A 19779-nucleotide genomic window follows, 5' to 3' on the forward strand; every position below is an offset into this window, starting at 1 on the left:
GGTATCAAAGCGCTTTACAGTACACTGTTATCACACAATTTTACATACAATTGGTAATCGCATACAATACAAAAGAGGTAGGCATTGGTGTTTGGATACAATCGGTGGCAAAAAGTCATCAGAGAGTTAAAGTTTTAGGATGTTAATTTGTTCATAAGAAACATTTTCATTTCTTTTTTGAAGGCGGTAAAGGAGGAGATTCTGCGTACTTCTGGGGGAAGGGTGTTCCAAATCTTCGGTGCGATACCTGAGAAGGCTCTGCACCCAGTTCTCTTTTTGTGGAAGGATTGAGGTTTTAGTAGTAGTGAGCTCGAGCTTCGCGAATGTCTGCATCCTCCCGACCACTCCAGCTTTTGTGCTAAATAGCTGGGGGTGTTGCTATGTAGGGCTTTATGTGTCATACAGGCGATCTTTAGTTGTATTCTCGCCTCGTAGGGTAGCCAGTTCAGAACCTTCAAGGCAGGGGTGATGTGGTTATTTCTTTTTATTCCGGTGACCAGCCTGGCCGCAATGTTAAGTGACGCCCTGAGCGGTGCTAGCTTATATTTTGGAAGACCGCATAGAGTGGTGCTTCCATAGTCCAGTCTCGGTAGTACTAGTACTTGTACCGCCATTTTTAGATCAGTCTGTGGGAGGAAGGGTTTAAGTTTCCTGAGGATACTCAACTGATAATTGGCTCTCTTGGCATTGTAGATTTGCGCTTGCATATTTAAATGTTTGTCCAGGGTGACTCCCAGGGATTTTGCGGAGTTAATGATGTGTGGGGCGCAATCAAAGGAAGTTGGATGCTTCAGCCATAAGTCTATCTTAGGTGTGTGGTTGGGGGTGTGGGGAGATGAGGAGGAATTCAGTTTTCTTGGTGTTGAGCATGAGGTGTTTGCCATTGAGCCAACTTTGGGTATTATGAAGAATGGCGTTGAGGGAGATGAAGTCATCTGGTGAGGAGATTTTCATATATAGTTGTGTGTCGTCCGCGTATAGGTGATATAGAATGTTTGCAGAATTCAGCGCATTGGCGAGGGGTTCCATGAGTAGATTAAAAAGGATTGGTGATAGTGCTGATCCCTGTGGAAGTCCTAGGGTGACCATGGATGGTTGCGATAATGATTGCTTCATCTTGATTCTTTGGGTTCTGTTGCTTAGGAAGGAGGTGAACCATTGTAACACTGGACTGGTTAGGCCCATCCTTCGTTCAAGTAGGTACAGTAGATTGTCGTGTTAAACCGTGTCGAACGCGGAAGATAGGTCAAGAAGTATCAATAGGCACGATTCGTTATGACCTATCATTTTTAAAATGTCATCCATAATGTGGGTGAGTGCTGATTCGGTACTGTGGCCTTGACGGAAGCTGGATTGTTGTTTATCTAGAAGGTTGAAGTTCTCGATGTGGTTACAGAGTTGAATTTGTACACATTTTTCCAATAGTTTCGCCAGAGTGGGGATGTTGGATATAGGGCAATAATTGTTGAGGTCTGTGGAGAGGGAATTGGCTTTCTTTAGTATAGGTGTGACCTGCCCTATTTTAAGGCAGTCCGGTATGGAGCCTTGCCTCAGAGAGGCGTTAATAATTTTTGCCCATAGGGGTAGAATAGAGGTCTTTATCATTTTGAATACAGATGGGGGTACGGGATCGGATAAATGATTGGCAGGGTTGATCGCTAGCAGGGTGCTCTAGATTTCGTGTTCCGGGATGGGTGAGAAGGAGTGCCAGTTGGCATTGTTTTTTGGAGCTTCGATCGGGAAACTAAAAAGGTCCTTGATCTGTGTGTAAAGCAAAGACTAATGGTCAGCAGTGGGTTGGAGGTCTTTCGTGGATTGAATGTCATTTTCAATGGTTCTAGTCTTTTCTAGGAAGAATTTGGCAAGCTCGTCGCAGTTAGGGGTGGCCGGGTTGCTTAGCTCCACTACGTTTACGATTTCAAATAGTTTTTGGGGACGGTTAATGGCTTGGTTCAACTGTGTTTTGAAGAAGTCTGCTTTAGCTTTTAAAATGTTTCTGTTGTAAGTATTACTCAGCGCTCTAAGTTAGTATAGGTGATCAGTGGAGGGTGCTGATTTCCATGTTCGCTCAGCTAGTCTTAACTTGCGTCGGTCCGAGTTTAGGTTCTCATTGAACCATGGTTTGGAGATTTTGGTGGAGACGTTTTTTTCTTGTAGGGGCGCTGTGGTATCAAGGATTTCAAGCATAGTGGCATTGTAAAAGTCTGTGAGATCGTGGACGCCAGCCATGTCTGTTGAGGGGATCAGGGCGGAATTGCATTGGAATACCAAGGCGTTGGGATTAATATTTTGGATATTCCTTTTCCATTGTTTGTTTTTGTAGGTTGGCTTCGTTTTGGAGTTACCTCACTGTTGATGGAGAAGAATATGCTGTAGTGATCAGTCTAGTCACATGGGGAGATGGATTCTAGTGATATATTGTTTGTATTCGCTATGATGAGGTCTAATGTCTGCCCCTTGGTGTGGGTTGGGTTGTCGCAGAATTGGGACAGATCCAGATCTGACAGAAAGGATTTGAGACCGCTTACATCATGATCGCCAGTATTGTTCCAATTGAGATTGAAGTCTCCCAGAAAGATCTGCGGTACTTGTGAGTTGGCGTTGGCTGTAATGACAATCTGAAGTTCATTGATGAACTAATGGAAGTCACCCAGGGGGTGGTAAATTATGTGAAGTTTGCAGATGATGCCCGTGTCATCAGAGATGTTGGTGCAGAGATATTCACAGGAGGATAAAGAGATGGAGTCTGTTTGATTAACTGTGATTGTGTTTCGATAGATGCAGGCTAACCCCCCTCCGGGTTTCTCAGTTCTATCCAGGCAAAGTATATCATGACTAGGGGGGACCAGTAGGTCAAGGATGGGAGCAGAGGTTTGTTTCCTCGAGGGGAAAGACATGTAGTGTGAGTTTTCTCTTGGGCAGGTAGATGTGCTGTCTCTTTCTTTGCTTTGTTGAGGTGAAAGACATGCAGTGTTGAGTTTTCTCTCAAGGATGGAAATGTGTTATATTTTAGAATGTCTTTATTTCTAACATGCTGTGTTGAGTTTTCTATTTGGGAGGGTTATGTGTTGTATCTTCCTTTCATTAGGGAGAGATATATCCACTTTTGTATGTTCACTTAAGGTGGGGGTTGTCATATCAAGTGTAGAATATCGAGGTCAATCTCTCTTTCTCCATGCAAGGGCTGCCCACCTCCTGTTTAAAAACTCAGGAAGTGAGGTTGACACACCTCTCGAAAGGGCTGTAGGATGTATCCCTACCATATGATTCATACTTTAAGAAGAAATGAGTGCTCTTGTCAAGCGACTTCTAACTCATCTTTGATCTTTGTTATGTGCCATGGCAGGCTGGAACTGATCTCGTAATCCCTGCTGCCGTCTGGCAGTCTGTCACACCCCATCTTTATAAAATGTAGGATATGGAGGACAATATCTCCTTCTGCCTATGCGGGTCACTCACCTCTTGTCTAAAACTTTAGGAAGTTGAGGGGAACCTGTGTACAAGGGGAAAGAGGGTTTTTTGGAGAGAGAAAAGGGCACTTGCTCAAGGAGATAGGTGGTTGGAAGACTTGGACTGGAGTAGCAGAGCCAGTGGTAAAGGAACATCATCTTGGGCCAAGTGGAGGAACTACAGCTTCCCTGCCAAAAAGGGAGAGCATCCTAAGTGAGGAAGTTCTAGTACATATATGTATTGGACACAGCAAATATTAGGAATTTGACTGACTGGTTTGGATTACAGAAAGACTCTGACTTCCCCCCGCAAACCAAGCATCTTGCTCAAGAACTGAAGTAGAGTGGTACAACTTTGCAGTATCAGTAAGGGGAAGTCTAAAAGTAAGGAAAGCAGGCAGTAAAAATACAGTCAGAGCTGAAGCTTCAAAAAGGGGCTGCAGTCCAGGGAACTAATGATGGAACAAAATAGCAAATGTGCAGGGTTGAAAGACTGGGTGTGAATGTGAAGGAGTCCTAACAACTGCTGTTGGTAAACATCTGCTTATGGCCATGGGAGATCCTTATACTACACTGCATAGCCTACATATATGTAGATTCCACTGCGCCATTCCTCACACATGAAATCTTTTAGGTTTCTTGTGGACTGATGGCCTGACAGGTATAACTTTTGCAAATGTGGCGAAAGAGGTAGAATGTGTGGTCTTGACATGAAGTTGTTGAGGAAGGCTGAGCGGGGAATCTATGCTCATGGTGGTTATTGCCTAAATGTCCCAGAATACAGTTTTGTAATTGAATGTATTTAGTTTTGTACCTGAGGGTGTTCTGCCTTTTTCAACCAAGTCCAGTCCTGACTGAAGCAACATAGTTGTGAGGCGTAGGAATCCTCATCTGTCCAAGAGGAGGATTTGTACGCATAAAGAATCTGTGGCTATAAGGTCTCATCAGCAGAATGTTCTGGATCAAAGAGCCCCATATGCATAATCCCAAGTGTCTAACAACTGAATGTTCTGTGGGAGAACTCTTGTAAACAAATATGGATCGTATCCTAGGGCTCTTACCTTATGTTTAGCCCTCCGTTGCTTTACAACTAGATTAGCACTTTATACAAATTAGCACATAGCACACTCTTACAGGCAGATGCTATCTTTCCTTGACACTCACCCTTTAGAAAACCATAGAGCTTTCTCTGCATGATAGTAATATTTCCCTACTGTTTTTAGTAAAAATATTCTCCTCCCACTGATGTGACTTCACCTCTGACATACCTCGGAGAATTATCACACCAGCACTTATCCTGCAAGAAGCTGGAGAAGGCCAGGCTCATTCAAGGTTGGCCTGTACTGCCATATCCATGCACAGCTTCAAGATAACAATTGACTGTGTAATTGAGTTTCATTTAGATTCATAGTATGTTAATTCATCTAAAGAGGATAGCCTGAACATTTGGAATTGATCCAGCTTTCCCGAGTCTATATTGGATACCCCTTTTGTAGGCAACACAGTCTGTACAAAAAGATGGCAGTTCTGAAAACCCCTCTCACTCATACAAAAACTATAACCTGGCTTGCATTCCAAGAAGAAGCCGTGTCTTGAACCGTTAGAAAAAACATGCTGTCTATGCTGTTTTGTATTGCAACAGCTTTTGCTGTGGTTATGATGTCATACACTGGTTTGAGAATCCCAGCGGTTATACTTTTCAAGCTGCCAAATAAAAGTGTTGACAGTAATACTTAAGAAGTATTATCCAACTGTTAGGAACTCCCAGTTAGCAAGTGTAGTGGAGTCAGAGGACTCAATGATAAGTTGAGGGCCCAAAGCTAAGCGTAGAGCTCTACTCCACCCAAGTCAATAAGTAACTGGGAGAGTCCTCTTCATTGGATACTATTGCTGGTGCGAATTAGACCCTTCAAATTTAGGGTGAAATCAACAAAAACATATGTTGTGTGTTTTTTTCATGGGGATAGTTGAGGTTAAAGGTTACAAGAACCAAACCTGTAGGATTTTTTGAGTGATAAGGTTCCGCTATTTGCATTCCATAGAAATGGGTTGTAGTCCGTGCCTAGGATTGATGGTCACAAAAATGTGCGGATAGAAAGAGTGATAACCAATTTTTGTCATGATATAAATTATTTGTTGATGGTGTGATGATACTGTGCTCGGATTTGATAAACCATGTTTGATAGAAAACATATTTCACATCCAAACTGTGTCAAGTGCAGCAGATGTTTTTTAAAACTAGAACACAGTTTCTATACATTCCCAAATATCTTATTCATGTATGTATAAAAATAAGGCTGATATGCTGGGTTAAACGTACTTCCAACAGCAGCCTGTCAGATAGTTCCACAATGTTCCACTGTAGCTTCACCACAGAGTTCTAATAAATATCTTGAGTGCTAACATTCTGTATTAAAGACAAAAGTGAGGCACTCCTGAACACCATTTTGCATGATTAGGAGCTGTTAAATTTAAAGGTTTTCCTAAAAAGTATGCTGAAGTAAATGAACATTGAGGTGTTACTGCAGATACGAAACTAGCTGGGTAAACAAAATGAGGTCAAGTATGGGCTTTGGTCATTTATGGCATAATATGTTTGTAAAGATGTAAAATAGTTCATGAGAGAGACCTCTTCCTAAATTTAGCATCCCCGTTCCATATCTCCATATTTCCATTCCCTTTGTTGCTTAGCACCTCTTTAATTACGACAGACATAGGTTTTTAACCCTTCCATAAAAGTGTATGGGAGTAGATTTTTAGAAGCTAATTGCAGACAGAGCTGATATTTAAAATTAATAGATGTATCTTTTTGGCTGTTAGACACCTTCCCCCCCCGCCCCCCCACCCCCAAATGAGTTGCTGTTTGGGCATTTAATTATGCTTTTTAAAAAAATGTTTTCCCACTTCTTGTTGTCAGTTCAGTAGTTGAGTATCCATTCATAAGTATGCACTAGCTTATAAATCATTGTTAGTAGTTAAATATATATATATGGTGTTCTAATGGAATAATACATACCTTTGCACAAAGCTGTTTGGGTCCGTTTTCGTCCTTCCTGGTAAATGGGATATTCAAGACGGAGATATATATATATCTGTATGCCGACTCTTTAGCTCGTGGACAGAGTTGCGATGTCTGAAGGGAGGGGAAAAGATATTGAAAAATGTAATCCTCTCATTGGCCATGATTCCACCATCGAGAATAGGGGATATGGTATTTCAGCCAATTGGATGTGCACACTGTTGAAAGCAGTTTATGGCATTTGATAAAGTCAAAACGCCGAAAAACGTCATGCCGATACAAAAGCTACAGATAGATATTTCGATTGACTTCATGAGGGCTCTGTATTTTGTGTATGTTTGGCCATGCGGCGTGCGAGCTCCCACCTTGCGAATGGATGCACCCGTCCTAAGTGCAGTGATAATGTGGGATCCTTTGGAAACAAAGATACTGTGTTTCTCAGGACACCTAATAACCAGCAACTTGAAAGTTAAGTAATAAAAACACATATTAAAATAAATAACATTGTAAATCATTCCGAACAATGCGGCTAATACTTTAATACAGTGAAAACTGTAAAGGACGACAGAATTTTCACAGACTTGAAACTCTTTAATAATGAATACAAACAAATGGAAAGGGATGTTTCAGGGGCCCATTTAATTTATTTAAAGGGACCATAGCAGGAGATATAAGATACTTTTTGATGCACATATTCCGCCATCTGCACAGGAAAGTGAATGATTGTGAAGTTCTCTTATCGAGCATTATGTCACCCATTTCAGGCACATTCTGTGAGTTAGGTGAACACGTTAGTTCTCTATTCGAACTCTATGATTTCAACAGGCAGCTGTTAAGGAAAGAAGGCAAAATGATGGTTGGTTGAAACTGCAATTCGGCTTGACTATGGTACTAGCCATGATTCTCCTTGATAGATGTCAACCAGCAAGGAGCCAATCAAAATTCAACATTTTGGTAGCGTACAGCTCTCTGTACATCAGGAGACATTAACCCAACGGCAGTTGGCTACAGTGGAAGCTTCTTTGAATCCTAATATTGCATTGGACTGCCACACGATTAGCGACTAATATTAAATAGTATATCTTGGTTTCTAAGTGTATATTTACATTTAATATAGTACTACTGAGCGCTTGCATCTGCCTTAAATGGGAACTTTACCTTTCAGAAAATATCTGGTTTTGAAAGATTGTGACTCAAAAAGTTGAATACCGTTTTCAGCATTTAAAACACAGGTCGAAAAAGACTCCTCAATGGCTAGCAATATTTGCAGACCATCAGCCTAAATCTCCATGACACAGTCATGACTATCCTAGACAGTCATATCACCAGTATATAATATAATAGATGGGTAACAGTGATTAACAGGATATTTTTTATTGGGGATTCAGAGTGACATCAAATAGACAACTAAAGCAAACATGTCAGTTATTCACTTTTTGTCCACCTATAAATGTATGTTATGCCTGTTACCTACATCTTTTTTCACCTGCTATGCAGGTAGAGAGGAGTAAGGGGGATTGATACACAATATGACCTCTTCTTCTTCTCCCAGATAGCCCAAAAATCCTAGCCTCCTGCCACCCACCCCCTGTCTGCCTTTCCCTTCCATTGCACTCCTGAAGCTGTTCTTTCCGCCCTCCAGTAGAGCAGAGACCCGTCACTGCACTGATAGGCTCTCAAAGAGATGTGAGATAGAAACAGGAGAGAACACCCTTTGTGTCCATTCTGTGCCATGTCATAGCGGTGAATAATCAGTTTAGGAATCTGGTATTATGATAAATGTTGTTCAAGTGAGAGCATATATAACAAATAAATCGAAACTAGCAAATGTATTCTTGTTTAAATAATGTATATGCATAAGCACTACTGTAAAACGGCCCATGTAGGATAAACGTTCTTAAGAAGTGCAATTGTGTAAGTTAAAAATAGAAAAAAAGATTTATTTCGAAAAAGAAGCAGCTCCTGCTAACATAATGCAGCGTCATTACATTCGGTCTCAAAATCCTCTTCCATACTCTTCTTAGTGACCACCAAAGTGTTCCATAGAAACCATTGCCAAATAGTTGGTGGCCTTGGGAAAGAAAAGGGCAGGGTAACCTTTGAGTAGAAACAGGCAAGATGGCAGCCCACTGGTTGTCACTCCTACTTACTAGATTTAAAATTAGCTATTTCACTTTGGGGGCATTAGAGAAATGGAGAGGAGAGATGTCATTATTTTGTAAGTAAATATTTTCACCAAAGCCACTTATTATTGTCTGACTTAAACATTTTCTCTAAATTTAGCCTTTTCTTTTTTTGTTTTAATAAGCTTTTTTTTTTACTCTGCGTATGAGAAAACCCCCAATTCCTATAATCTTTCCAACTTTCCCCGCTGTTTATGTTAGGTATATATAGATATGTGTGTGCTCATATTTGTATATACACAGTACTTATTCTTTTCATTTATAATTAAAAAAATCAGTTTATGATTTCACTCATCTTTTTTTCCATCCCAAAGGAATGAAAAATGTTATTTTATGTAACTGTTTTATTTGAAAAGCACTCAGATGAAATACATTTCTGTTAGTCTGTTTGAAAGCATTCCATCTGAGCTAGCTTGCAGTCTTGTTCCGTTCTCTCCTTGAGATTTGTCTTTCATTTTGTCTTGCCTGTTAGTCTAATTTTTTGATTTCCCTGTTTCGGCTTCATAGCGGATGTTGTTCAGTCGCATGGTGCACTCTTCGTGGAAAACTCGTCCCCTTCCTCCCCTATCACTGCCCCCAACTTCAGGGGATTCCGGAGGGCAAGTGAGATCAGCATTGCCAGCCAGGTCTCAGGAATGGCAGACAGTTACACTGCTTCCAACATAGCTAACAGTAAGTGTTTACCAGACTCCATGTCACTCACTCCAGGGACCAATACCACATACCAGATTCATGCCATCATACAAAGCAAAAAAAAAAACCTCATCCATCATTTGATTTTTTGTGTGTGCCTGTTTGTGTGCATTTATGTATTCTTATACACCAGGCTAGGACTTTGTGTATAGGACAGAGGAAAGTTATCCTTCCTATATGTAAATCACTGCCTTCTAGTTCCCCACATTCATTGCAAAGTGTTCCTTGTTTATTTGGAATGTTTGGTGTCCATATTGTTTCACTTGGACTAGGTCATTAGTGTCTCAATAAACAACTTTCAGTGATCCCACCAGTGGGATCAAAATGCTTAAAGGCCTGTATTCCAAAAATAAATTATATGTTAAAGAGTATGGGAAAATGTGATTCTTGTCATAATTGAGGCTTTCTGTTATTTTATCATGATAGTAGTAGAGTGGGCCATAGCTTTGTCTTCCTTCCCCAAACATTGATCCTCAATTATATTAAATAGGGTTTTGAGCATCCTCATCTCTACCTCTTGACTAAGTAGAGCACATTGTACAATTTAAAGGGCAAAGCCCACTGAAGCAATCTAAGGAAATGGTTTCCTATAGTCTAACATAGGGTTGAGGATCGTTTCCATATGTTGCCATCATTATATTATGTGTTGGTTAATGTATGAACTCTTGAGCGTATGTTTATTATTTGTTTGATAGTAAATTATAGCATACATGACTTTATGATGGTAGGCCCCAAGGGCCATATATTTATACTTACTTTTATACAACACCATGAAGAGGGATAATGCATATAGATCCAAAGAGTGTAGCCCGTAAAGGTGTTGTAATATCATAAATGTGCCTGAGGAACACATTAAAGAATAAAGAGCCAGGTCCCTTACACAGTGTCATATCCACACATTGCCACATACATACAAGGTTTTCTGGTGGATACTTTTGCCTGCAGATTCTTAGCCCTTGAATCTCTTCCACGTGCCAGACTGGGTCTGGAAAGTTAAAGTAGGTCTTCTGTGCCACTAGGTGGTCCCTCAGCTCCAGAATTTACCCTCAATCTAACATCACGACCACCTTGGCGCACTGATGTTAGTTCCTTGTTTTCACCCTTCAACGCCGATTCGATTTGCCCTCCTCAGAACATTTTCCAAATTGTTTTACCAAGTAGTGTTTCAGGGTTGTCTCCCCTAAAAAATTCTATATTTAAATCGTGCCAATCCTGCAGCAGATAACATTTTATCCCTGCATAATGACTTTCTTTGGTACCTGAAGTCAAACTTATTCTAAGTTGTGTGAGAAGTGAGGCTGCCTGCATAACTAGAAATTGAATCTGACACTCATAATAATATTGCTTTACAATCAGTTATTTTCTCTATCATTAAGCAATCCGCCCCTGTGCGCCTGACTACTGCACAAGGAGCTGCCCAGCACAAAAGGCTGTGGGTCATTCCCTTCTACCTATGGGCCTTAGTTCATCCCCTGTTCACAGTCCCCATTAGACTTGGCCTTAGAGCATGCCCTGATGTCCTGCACACAGCCCACCCAACGGACCTGTGTGTAGTGCTCAAAAGACATGGTCTTAAAACACTGCAAACAGAAGTAATGCGTACAGGGCATGGGTGAAGACCAATGCGTGTTTACTCTTGACCACATGGTACGGTCATTGCTAACAATAGTATTGTCTGTAGGGCATGGCTATAGGCCACATACAATGTCCTACAGTTGTTTGGTTAAAGTATATGTTTGCAAAACGCAAGAAATACTCGGAAAAAACTCTGGCTGTACGTTATGTATATGTTTACACATCTCAAGACATTCACTAAAAACTCTGGTTATATATTAAAATGACACACTAGCCTACCTTTTAAACAAGTAATCCTCTGAAAAATCTCCTTTTGAAGACATTTTATAGCTGTGAATCAATATCTAAAAACTGAAGAGTAATAGTTTTCTTTAGAATCAAAATTCTTCCCACTCTTGCTCTTGTTGTAGCCTCCCACATGAAATGACATGCCATGATATCTTATCTGACCTGCCAAACACCATTGAAGTGAGCACAGGAGTAGCCACATGCCATGTGCTTTGCCCTAACAGAAGGAGCATTGGGTGGCTGAATGCACTATACTGTGCACGTCACATGATTGTGTCCCCAAAGCCCTTGTGTGTACCTGTTACCTGGACCATGCAATACATGCCTTATGTATATGTATATATTGCAGGCATGGAACATGGCAAAAGGGACAGATATGCCAACACTGATGTTACCAGTGATGTAATTTGTGATCTCATCTATGGGGGCAGTAGCTGTGCAGCTCATCTACGAGGCCAGGAGCAGTGCAATTTGTCGGTACACCAATGTTCTCTAGGTTTGAACCACTGCATTGCATCACCTTAGGTTTAATAGGGGGATTTTTAAAGTCTTTTGTTCATTCTAACGCGCTGAATGAACACCAATGAACTATCATCCAGATGCTAACAATTAAGAACATACCAGTTGTTTGAACAATAATATTTTGTTTCAGGTGGTCAATGGCTCAACCTCACTGTCATAAAGTGAATAGATCATTGCAGCTATTTTTAAAATTGGTATGACCTTGGACTGTTGTTAACATGTTAAACACTAATGTACTGCCCAGGTAAAGTTTAGATATATTAACCCATTTGTCCAAAATCTTCCAGCAGAATTTTATTTTATTTATTGATGTATTTTACATAAATCGACCCAGCTAGTGGGTTACAATGAAAAGAGACATATACTGAAAAGCTGGCACAGTTGTAGTTACAAGAGAATGGGAAGTTTGGTGATATGGGTGCCCACTGAGATCATGTAGCTAAGTGCTTAGAAAACTGACTGGGAGTGATGGAGTTGAGGGTGAAGGGCACCAGTCAGCAGTAAAACCAATGGATGCCAGAGTCTCCCAGCTGGAGAATCACATTGGGGACCTGAAGCAACAGCAGCAGGGACACAGTGATTTCAGGCAGACAATGGCATCCGTCGTAATCATTCTGGAGAGCCGGGTGGAAATGGCAGAAATCACATGAAGAGGGTCCAGCATCCAAGTCTAGGGGTTTCCTCCAGTGCCCCATAGGATATCTTTCACAGAGACAGTGTATTCTTTTTTCCACTAACATCAGTTGCTACTGCAAAACCATGGTGTTGATGAGGTAACAAAAGTATTCAGCTTCCATCAAGGATATTTGGGCTGGGCGCGCTTTCCTGTGTGGACACGGTTACTGTTCTCGGTGTCCGGATATTCAGGAGACTGTCTTGGGGATGGTAGCTACTCTGAAAGAATCTCTCCAGGTGGAAGGTAACATAGTTCTCCTTCTTGAGTATGGTTAGCGAACTCAGTGTAGATGACATCTGTTTCAGCTCCTTCATAAGGATTACTGCAGAATAGTAATTAAAACCTCAGTATGGAGCTCGGCGAAGTTGAAAAGTCGGCACAGTGATAAAGCATGTTTTCGCTAGCCTGAAGGTAGCATGGTCCTTCTTGGACAATCTTGAGGCATCAATCTGACCTCATTGTGTGAGATTGACCCCCACCCCCTCTTGTGGTCTGTATGGATTGACGTTTGATTGCACTGTTCTATTTCCCCGATGCATCTGAAAGGTGTAGCATGAACTAGGAGATGGTTTCCAGAGTAATGCTTTATAGATTGTACTACTGAATATCAGCACCCAGAATATTGTGATACAAGAATATTGAGGACAGAATAATAAGGGCCAAAATATTGAAAGGTAAATGCACATAGGGAAGTATAGATTTACTATTCCAAACTCCACATCTATATACCTTCTTGATATATAAACTGGGTAGGTCCATATATGTAGAGTTAGATATAGAAAATCTAAACTTAGTTACCGGTCAAATTATTTTTTTGATACTTTATCCTCGATATTGTATCCCATCGATATTTTAGGGTCGATATTCAGGGAACACACCCACTTTATATTCGTATGAGTATTCTGATGATGGTGTCCCCTTCTTGTCCATCTTTTTCTATACCTCCTTTGTCACCTCCCTTTTTCCCATCCGATGTACGCCTTCCTCTTTAGTGTTATTTCTCACAGAGGATGTCCGCTAAAGGATGTCTGTTATGGATGTTAAAGAGTTGAAATACAGGCTGAGGGTAGTGTGATGTGCTATGAAGATGAGCCTGTTATACTGCGATTTTGAGGCAGATGATTATTGTGATCTTGAGGAGCGTGATCCATTGTACCAGTGGTAATATATTGTATATATAGAAATGTTTGAATCAGAAGAGTCAAAAATCTTTCCATTGTAGGCTTCCGCCTAAGTATTGGCTGGATGTTTGACATTTTGCGTATTCACTAAAGTTCTAGAAGTGTTTTTTGAGATCTGCACCAGTCAGAGGGGGTACTATAGCTTCCCCATACAAACCCTTGCAGACTATCAGAGATGGATGGACACACCCAGCTTGCAAACAATTTCTGTCATGAGTTAAGTGGAAGTAGAACCCATTGGGAAAGCATTTGAAAACGCACTAAATGATTATGTTATGGGTGTGTTCTAGTTGTTCGCCACTTTCCTAATGGACATTTTCCTTTTGCACACTGCCGTGGGAAATTCTTATTTTCACGTTTCTAACCCTAAAATCTACTGCAGTAGAACATCCATAGTTCAGGATTTTGTTCTGCCATAGTAAGTGTAATTTATGTTTGGAAACGTTTTGCGTCGGGCTTAGAATATACTACAGCAAAAAAACGTTGGGAACAAGTCTCTAATTTCCTCATTGCTTTGGTGCCATGCTTTCTCTTAGATTAGAGACTGCTTCCAAGTATATAATTCTTCTTAAATAATTTAAACAATCGAACAAAGCAAACAATCTTTAGCACACGTCCAAAATTCCAATGTAGAAAGCCCGAAGCTTTCTCGCACTCGGGATCACCAGCCGTGTTGTGGCAGACTGGGGAGTAAAAATAAGATCTTTTCATATTGTGCTGAATGCTTATTGTTGAGCTGTACACGGACTCTGCTGTTTCTTTTTAATTGCTGTTCTGCCACATCGCACTTCTTGCTACTTTTTTGGAACCTAATTCATTTGCCAACTTCATGACGTTTACCTTTTCAGCCTTGAAAAAGTCGCATGTACATAAAAGTAAAAGCGACGAAACACGTGTTGGTTTCGGGCTTTGTACATTGGACTTTTGGACCAGCTACGTCTAGTAGCTACCGAAAAATAATGAATCACCACATGGATTAAAGAGTGAAGAATACCAAGAAAAACCTGCTGTCTTTTGTGGATTGATTGACCTGTACTGTATCTTGTAACTCGACTGACTGAACTGGACTTTATATATGATTGACGTGTGCTAAGGATTGTTTGCTTTGTTTCTTGTTGCAGCCTTGGCTGCAGATTAGGAGTAGTCGGTGGTTCTCGCCTCCTTATTGCACCATCCCCAAATAGTATGACTCTTCCTATGGCTAGTGAATGTTTTCTTTGCGCCTTCCCTATGCCTAATACCACCTCCTTATCTGTTTTTCTTGGAATGTAAACAATCAACATTATTGTTATTTGTTATGTTGTCATGTATTGTGCATTTTTCATATCCCTCCTCCACGTCAACATTAAAGCATGACTTGTGCAAAGTGATAACATAGTTATAGTACAAATAAATCATTCCAAGTGTGATGTTTTTGCTTGTGTATTAATCATTTCTGTATAACCTTATTTCCTTTTTGATGTTCAAAAATATATCAGATTTTTATTTGCATGTTTGTGCTCCTAATGTAGTGTGTCTGCTTTGTTCCCTAGAAAAACAAATGCATCCCAATCACTCAAAAAGGCTAAGCCTGCTATCCCACCTTGCTCTCCCACATAACAAATCTCTCCCCAAAAGATCATCACCTAAAAAACATAGGACAGACCTAACCGAAAATTACAAAAAGAGGCGGCTCGAGACAGCACCTAGCCAGGGAAGGCTGGCGCTAATTGCAGACCTGGACGTTAATAAAGGTATTCCTGAGATGCATAAGATACGCCTCTGATTAACATGGCAGCGACCACATCGCTCAGCACCAATAACCGTCTCCAGCAACAAGCCTGGCGTCTGCCATCTTTCTCTCATTGCTTCTGCTCTGTCGGCAGATCCTGCACTGTAGCTCATTAAATTCTTGTTTTTGTTTTGTGTATAATTCTCTGCTCATTAAGATTAAAGCAGTTTAAGATAAGCTTGTTTTCTTTGCCGTGTCTGCCAAGAACCCACTGTGTGGAAAAGGGCATCTGTTGCCTGCTATAAATCCACTGTATCGCGGTCTGGTGCTTCTTGCTAACAGCCTGAAATTAACCAGGGTGGATGATTGCATGAGCCACACAAAGCTGGGATTTTACTTCCTGACTAAGCCGGTGAGAGAGGGATGGAAAGCTAAACTGATTGTCTGCCTAGCATGTAGAAGTAATTGCACAAGACAGTCTGTTTCCACTCGACAACCTACGCTCACACAAACATACTAAAGTTTGCTGTTTCACCTTACGTTTGTCTACCATTTCACTTTCTCCTTCTTTAAAGGTAAAATCAATTGAGCTGCTCTTCATAATATATGCTTAATCAATTAAATTATTTTTCATAAATTCACTCCATTTCCTAGACGAAATGGCAATTGTTAATTTTGTGAATTGGTCCTCTCTCTGAATGGAAATTAGATTCTAGCAAAAAAAAAGGAGCCAGACATTTAAAAATTCTCTGTGCCAAATCCCAGCTTTCACGTGTATAAAGGTCTGTTTTCATTTTCCTTCTCCTACTAATATTTGCTCATTTTTTAATCCCTTTTTCCTCAGAATTTCAGACATCTCACAGCTGCTGGCAATGGACCATAAAGCTGACTAAAACTAACATTGTTTGTATTTTAAAATAATTGTTCCTTTTTAGGATATGCAAATTCACCCTGTCATGCTTTATTTTGATGGTACTTAAAAAGTCAATTTATTTGTTATGTCAGTGGTTCTCTATTTTGTGAAATAATGATCCCAAAATGTACGTATAAGTATGAGAAATGTTTTGCATGCAATTTCCCCCATTATTTTGTCAGTTTCCGTTTTGTACTTACTGTAGCGCTTGGTCAGTAACGTGCCTAAGCTGGGACACGTTCAACACGGATTGGTCTCACTTTGTGTATCTTGACTTACAGTATGTGAACCAAGAGTTAGAGTGCCTGTCACTTTCAGGTTTAGTAAAAAATCACTTTGGTTAGTTTTAAAGTCATTTGGCTAATTGGAAAATTTGCTTTCATTCAAATTTAAAATCAAAAGCAGCAGGATCTAGACAATCTTCTTCAAAAACTGAATTAGAAGCCAGGCAATAGACAGAGAGTAACACTGCTAATGTACGTGTTGTCTAACAAAGTATTTTGCTCTGATAGTTGCTGCCCGATGGTGGGGTGCGAAAAGAATCGATTATGCCCTGTACTGCCCAGATGCTCTCACTGCCTTCCCCACCATTGCCTTACCACATCTCTTCCATGCCAGCTACTGGGAGTCAACGGATGTAGTCTCCTTCCTGTTACGACAGGTACTACGACCTTGTATATGTTTATTATACTTATTGCTTTAAGATACTTAAACAAGGTTGCAAACAACTTCTTAGCATGGTCTTTGTCTTGTTTCTTCTATGACGTGTTTGATAATCGGAATCGAATACATAACCTGAAGTTCAACTGCAGACATTGATCTTTAATCGCTTTCAAGCCCCTGCATACATGGGGCAATGGAAGATCTGGTTGATCCCTTAATATATCTTTAAAAACACGATTTCTGTACATAAAATAAATATACCGGTAAAAAGCATCACATACTACAAGCAAAATATGATCTTGATTCACAAAGGCATGATCATTGTATTTTGGCATGCAGAGATGTTACCTGAGCAAATTGCATGGAAAGTTTCACAGCAAGTGGCAGCTGCCTTGACCTTGCATTATGTGATTGGAGATGTAAACTGAGCTGCCACCAAGCATACTCTCCTCTTTCATGTACATGTGGGTTTGTAACAATGTTGGATGGTGCAGTGGCAGCCCAGTTACCCACTTGTCCTCTGTAAGAAAGCAACAGAGAGGGTTGGAGAGGTATGGAGTCCCCAACAAGTAACAGAAACACAAACAGAGAGGACACAGGCTGCTGTAATTGTTGTCAGTAATCTTTCTTTAACAGTGAGATAGAAAAGCAACTAGATTGATTCTTGCTGCTTTAGCATGTGGCACCTGTTCCAATATGAACACCAGTGAAGAATTGGTATGCTCAGAAGAGGATTAGTGTGCTATGGTTACAGTGGTAGGCAACGTGGGGTGTTTTTATTTGCTTAGAGGCAGGGAATGTGATATCAATTGTGACTTTCGTTCATATGGTTCTTGCACTACCGTTCATGTTTTGTCTGGTGCTAGGGCCGCTGCCCCATGTTGTCTAACCTTCTCTTAGAAATACTGTTGTTTGCTGCTTAAGGATTGCCTCCCTTTCCCTCAACAGCCAGAATTTGCAGCACTGGCTTCCCTAAACACAACTATGCTACAAGTAAAAAAGGAGTGGACGCGAACAGTTAAACCTAGTCCAGCCGAGAAGCATGCAAACCCACAGCACAATTTAGTTTGCAATGTCTGTGAAGCTCTTTGCAATTATGATAATTTTGTGAAATATTTAATGCTATTCTTTATTCATCAAATCTATGCACCCGATTCACAAAGCGCCTCCGCAGTCGTGGCAGAGGCTCCACACTCGTGGTGGGATCTCCACAATAAGAAACTGTGGTGTGGAGCCTCTGTAACGACTGCGGAGACTATTTGTGAGTTGGGCCCTGTGTGTTCACTGCACATCTTTCCGTATACAATTATTTTCTTTGCTGTGTCCAGAATTAGACATTTTCATGGCATTTGCAACAGATGCCCTTTCGATGTATTTCATGCTAAATTTGTTGAATGATAATCATAAGACTGTCTTCGAAACTGCAAAGCAATTGTACATTAAGTCAGATGAACTAAAGATAATAAGGTTGATAGGGGTAATAGCAGTGTTGTACTCACTTTTTGAATGTCACTGCTTGCCTCCTTTGCTTAGGTAATGAGACACGAGAGTTCAAGTATACTGGAGCTAGTTGGGAAAGAAGTCTCAGTGTTCAGTCCTTCAAAACCAAGGGAGAAATGGCTACGCAAGAGGACACATGTTAAACTAAGGGTAATGATAGTTTTCTTTCACACAATGATATGATCGGTTTTGAACTTTTTTCAACTAGTATTTTCATTTATAGCTGTAGTTTATATGACAATATTTACTTTCCGATTATGCAGCTGCTGCATTATACAATTGATTTCTCCCACACAACGTGTTCTGAATGGGCCCACACCTATGAATCTACAACACGTTGGGTTCTCCGTTTTTTGTTGAGAGGTACTAAAACTCAAAAGTGGTAGTCTATATATGATTTCGCAACCCTGAGCACTATCCTGTTACTGTACACCACGGTTGGCTTTCTTTTCTGCGGCCTAGCAAGGGCCTGAATTATATTTCGGAGGGACAGGATACTGTATTCCAAAAGTGGCAGAAATCCCATCCGCCGTATTAGAAATGCCACAGGGTACAATGCACTAGTAAATGTAAATAAAATTTGATACTTGTATAGCGCACTACTCACCCGCAAGGGTCTCAAGGCGCTTGTACGAATACCGCTGTGGAACCCATCCTGGTTTTCCCTGTGAGGCGTCCACTCCTGGGCACCCCCAAGGTGGAGGCCAGGCATCCTTAGCGTTGTGGGGGCCGTTGTGGAGATTAAGCAAGCTATTGCCCAGAGTTACAGAGTGGGACTCCATGATTGGAATGGGCACCGAGGCGAGAATTATCAGGTCCGTGGAATTTTTGAGCCCAAGACCCGCCAAGGCGGGGAATTGAACCCTGGTCCCGGGCTAGACCTCTGCATCAGGGTCTGCCGCTCTAATCATTGAGCCACACTTCTCCACTTGTACGAACTTTAATTAAGGCCCAAGTCTCCAGTCAAGGCTGAAACATGGATACTTGTCACCCAAGGTTATGACACCCTTCCCTACCCCACATGGGGCCAATATTTAAGGGTATTCTGTTGCCCCACCATTATTGTTACTGGGATTCAAATTAGAATACACTTTTTCTGGCCTTTGTTTGATTCTCAGTGTACACATTACGGGTGGTATGGGGAGTGATGCATGTTTTATGGCCATGTGCTCCTGCTAAAAGTTTCATATTGGACTTGATAATTATTTTATCTTTTTGCTTGCTTTGTGGATCTTTGAGTGTCGCCTTGCAATCACTTCATATACCTGTTTTTTTGAGGTCGAAGCCATGTGCTGTCTGGTTGCTAAAGGCTTCTTGGGCATGTTCAGAAAGCTGACCCAACAATGCATTCTGCCCATTGCTTACCATAGGCTTTGTGGTTTGTAACTCACATTTGCTTGCTTTCT

The 19779-nt window shown here is 40.9% G+C and overlaps 1 protein-coding gene across 8 annotated transcripts in view; it reads left to right on the plus strand.

The window, feature by feature from the left end:
* The window catches only part of PITPNM2 (phosphatidylinositol transfer protein membrane associated 2), a 1082174-nt gene that overhangs the window by 982338 nt on the left and 80057 nt on the right, over positions 1-19779 (plus strand). For 5 of the 8 annotated variants that reach the window (XM_085633970.1, XM_085633974.1, XM_085633972.1 and 2 more), the window contains 4 exons: positions 9159-9323; positions 15119-15319; positions 16723-16871; positions 18407-18523. In XM_085633970.1, the coding sequence (XP_085490096.1) occupies positions 9159-9323; positions 15119-15319; positions 16723-16871; positions 18407-18523 (632 nt within the window). The remainder of the gene's footprint in view (positions 1-9158; positions 9324-15118; positions 15320-16722; positions 16872-18406; positions 18524-19779) is intronic. The other 3 variants (XM_085633975.1, XM_085633977.1, XM_085633976.1) reach the window with 1 other exon arrangement.

Source organism: Triturus cristatus, chromosome 11, assembly GCF_964204655.1.
Source record: "Triturus cristatus chromosome 11, aTriCri1.1, whole genome shotgun sequence".
Lineage (NCBI taxonomy): Eukaryota > Metazoa > Chordata > Amphibia > Caudata > Salamandridae > Triturus > Triturus cristatus.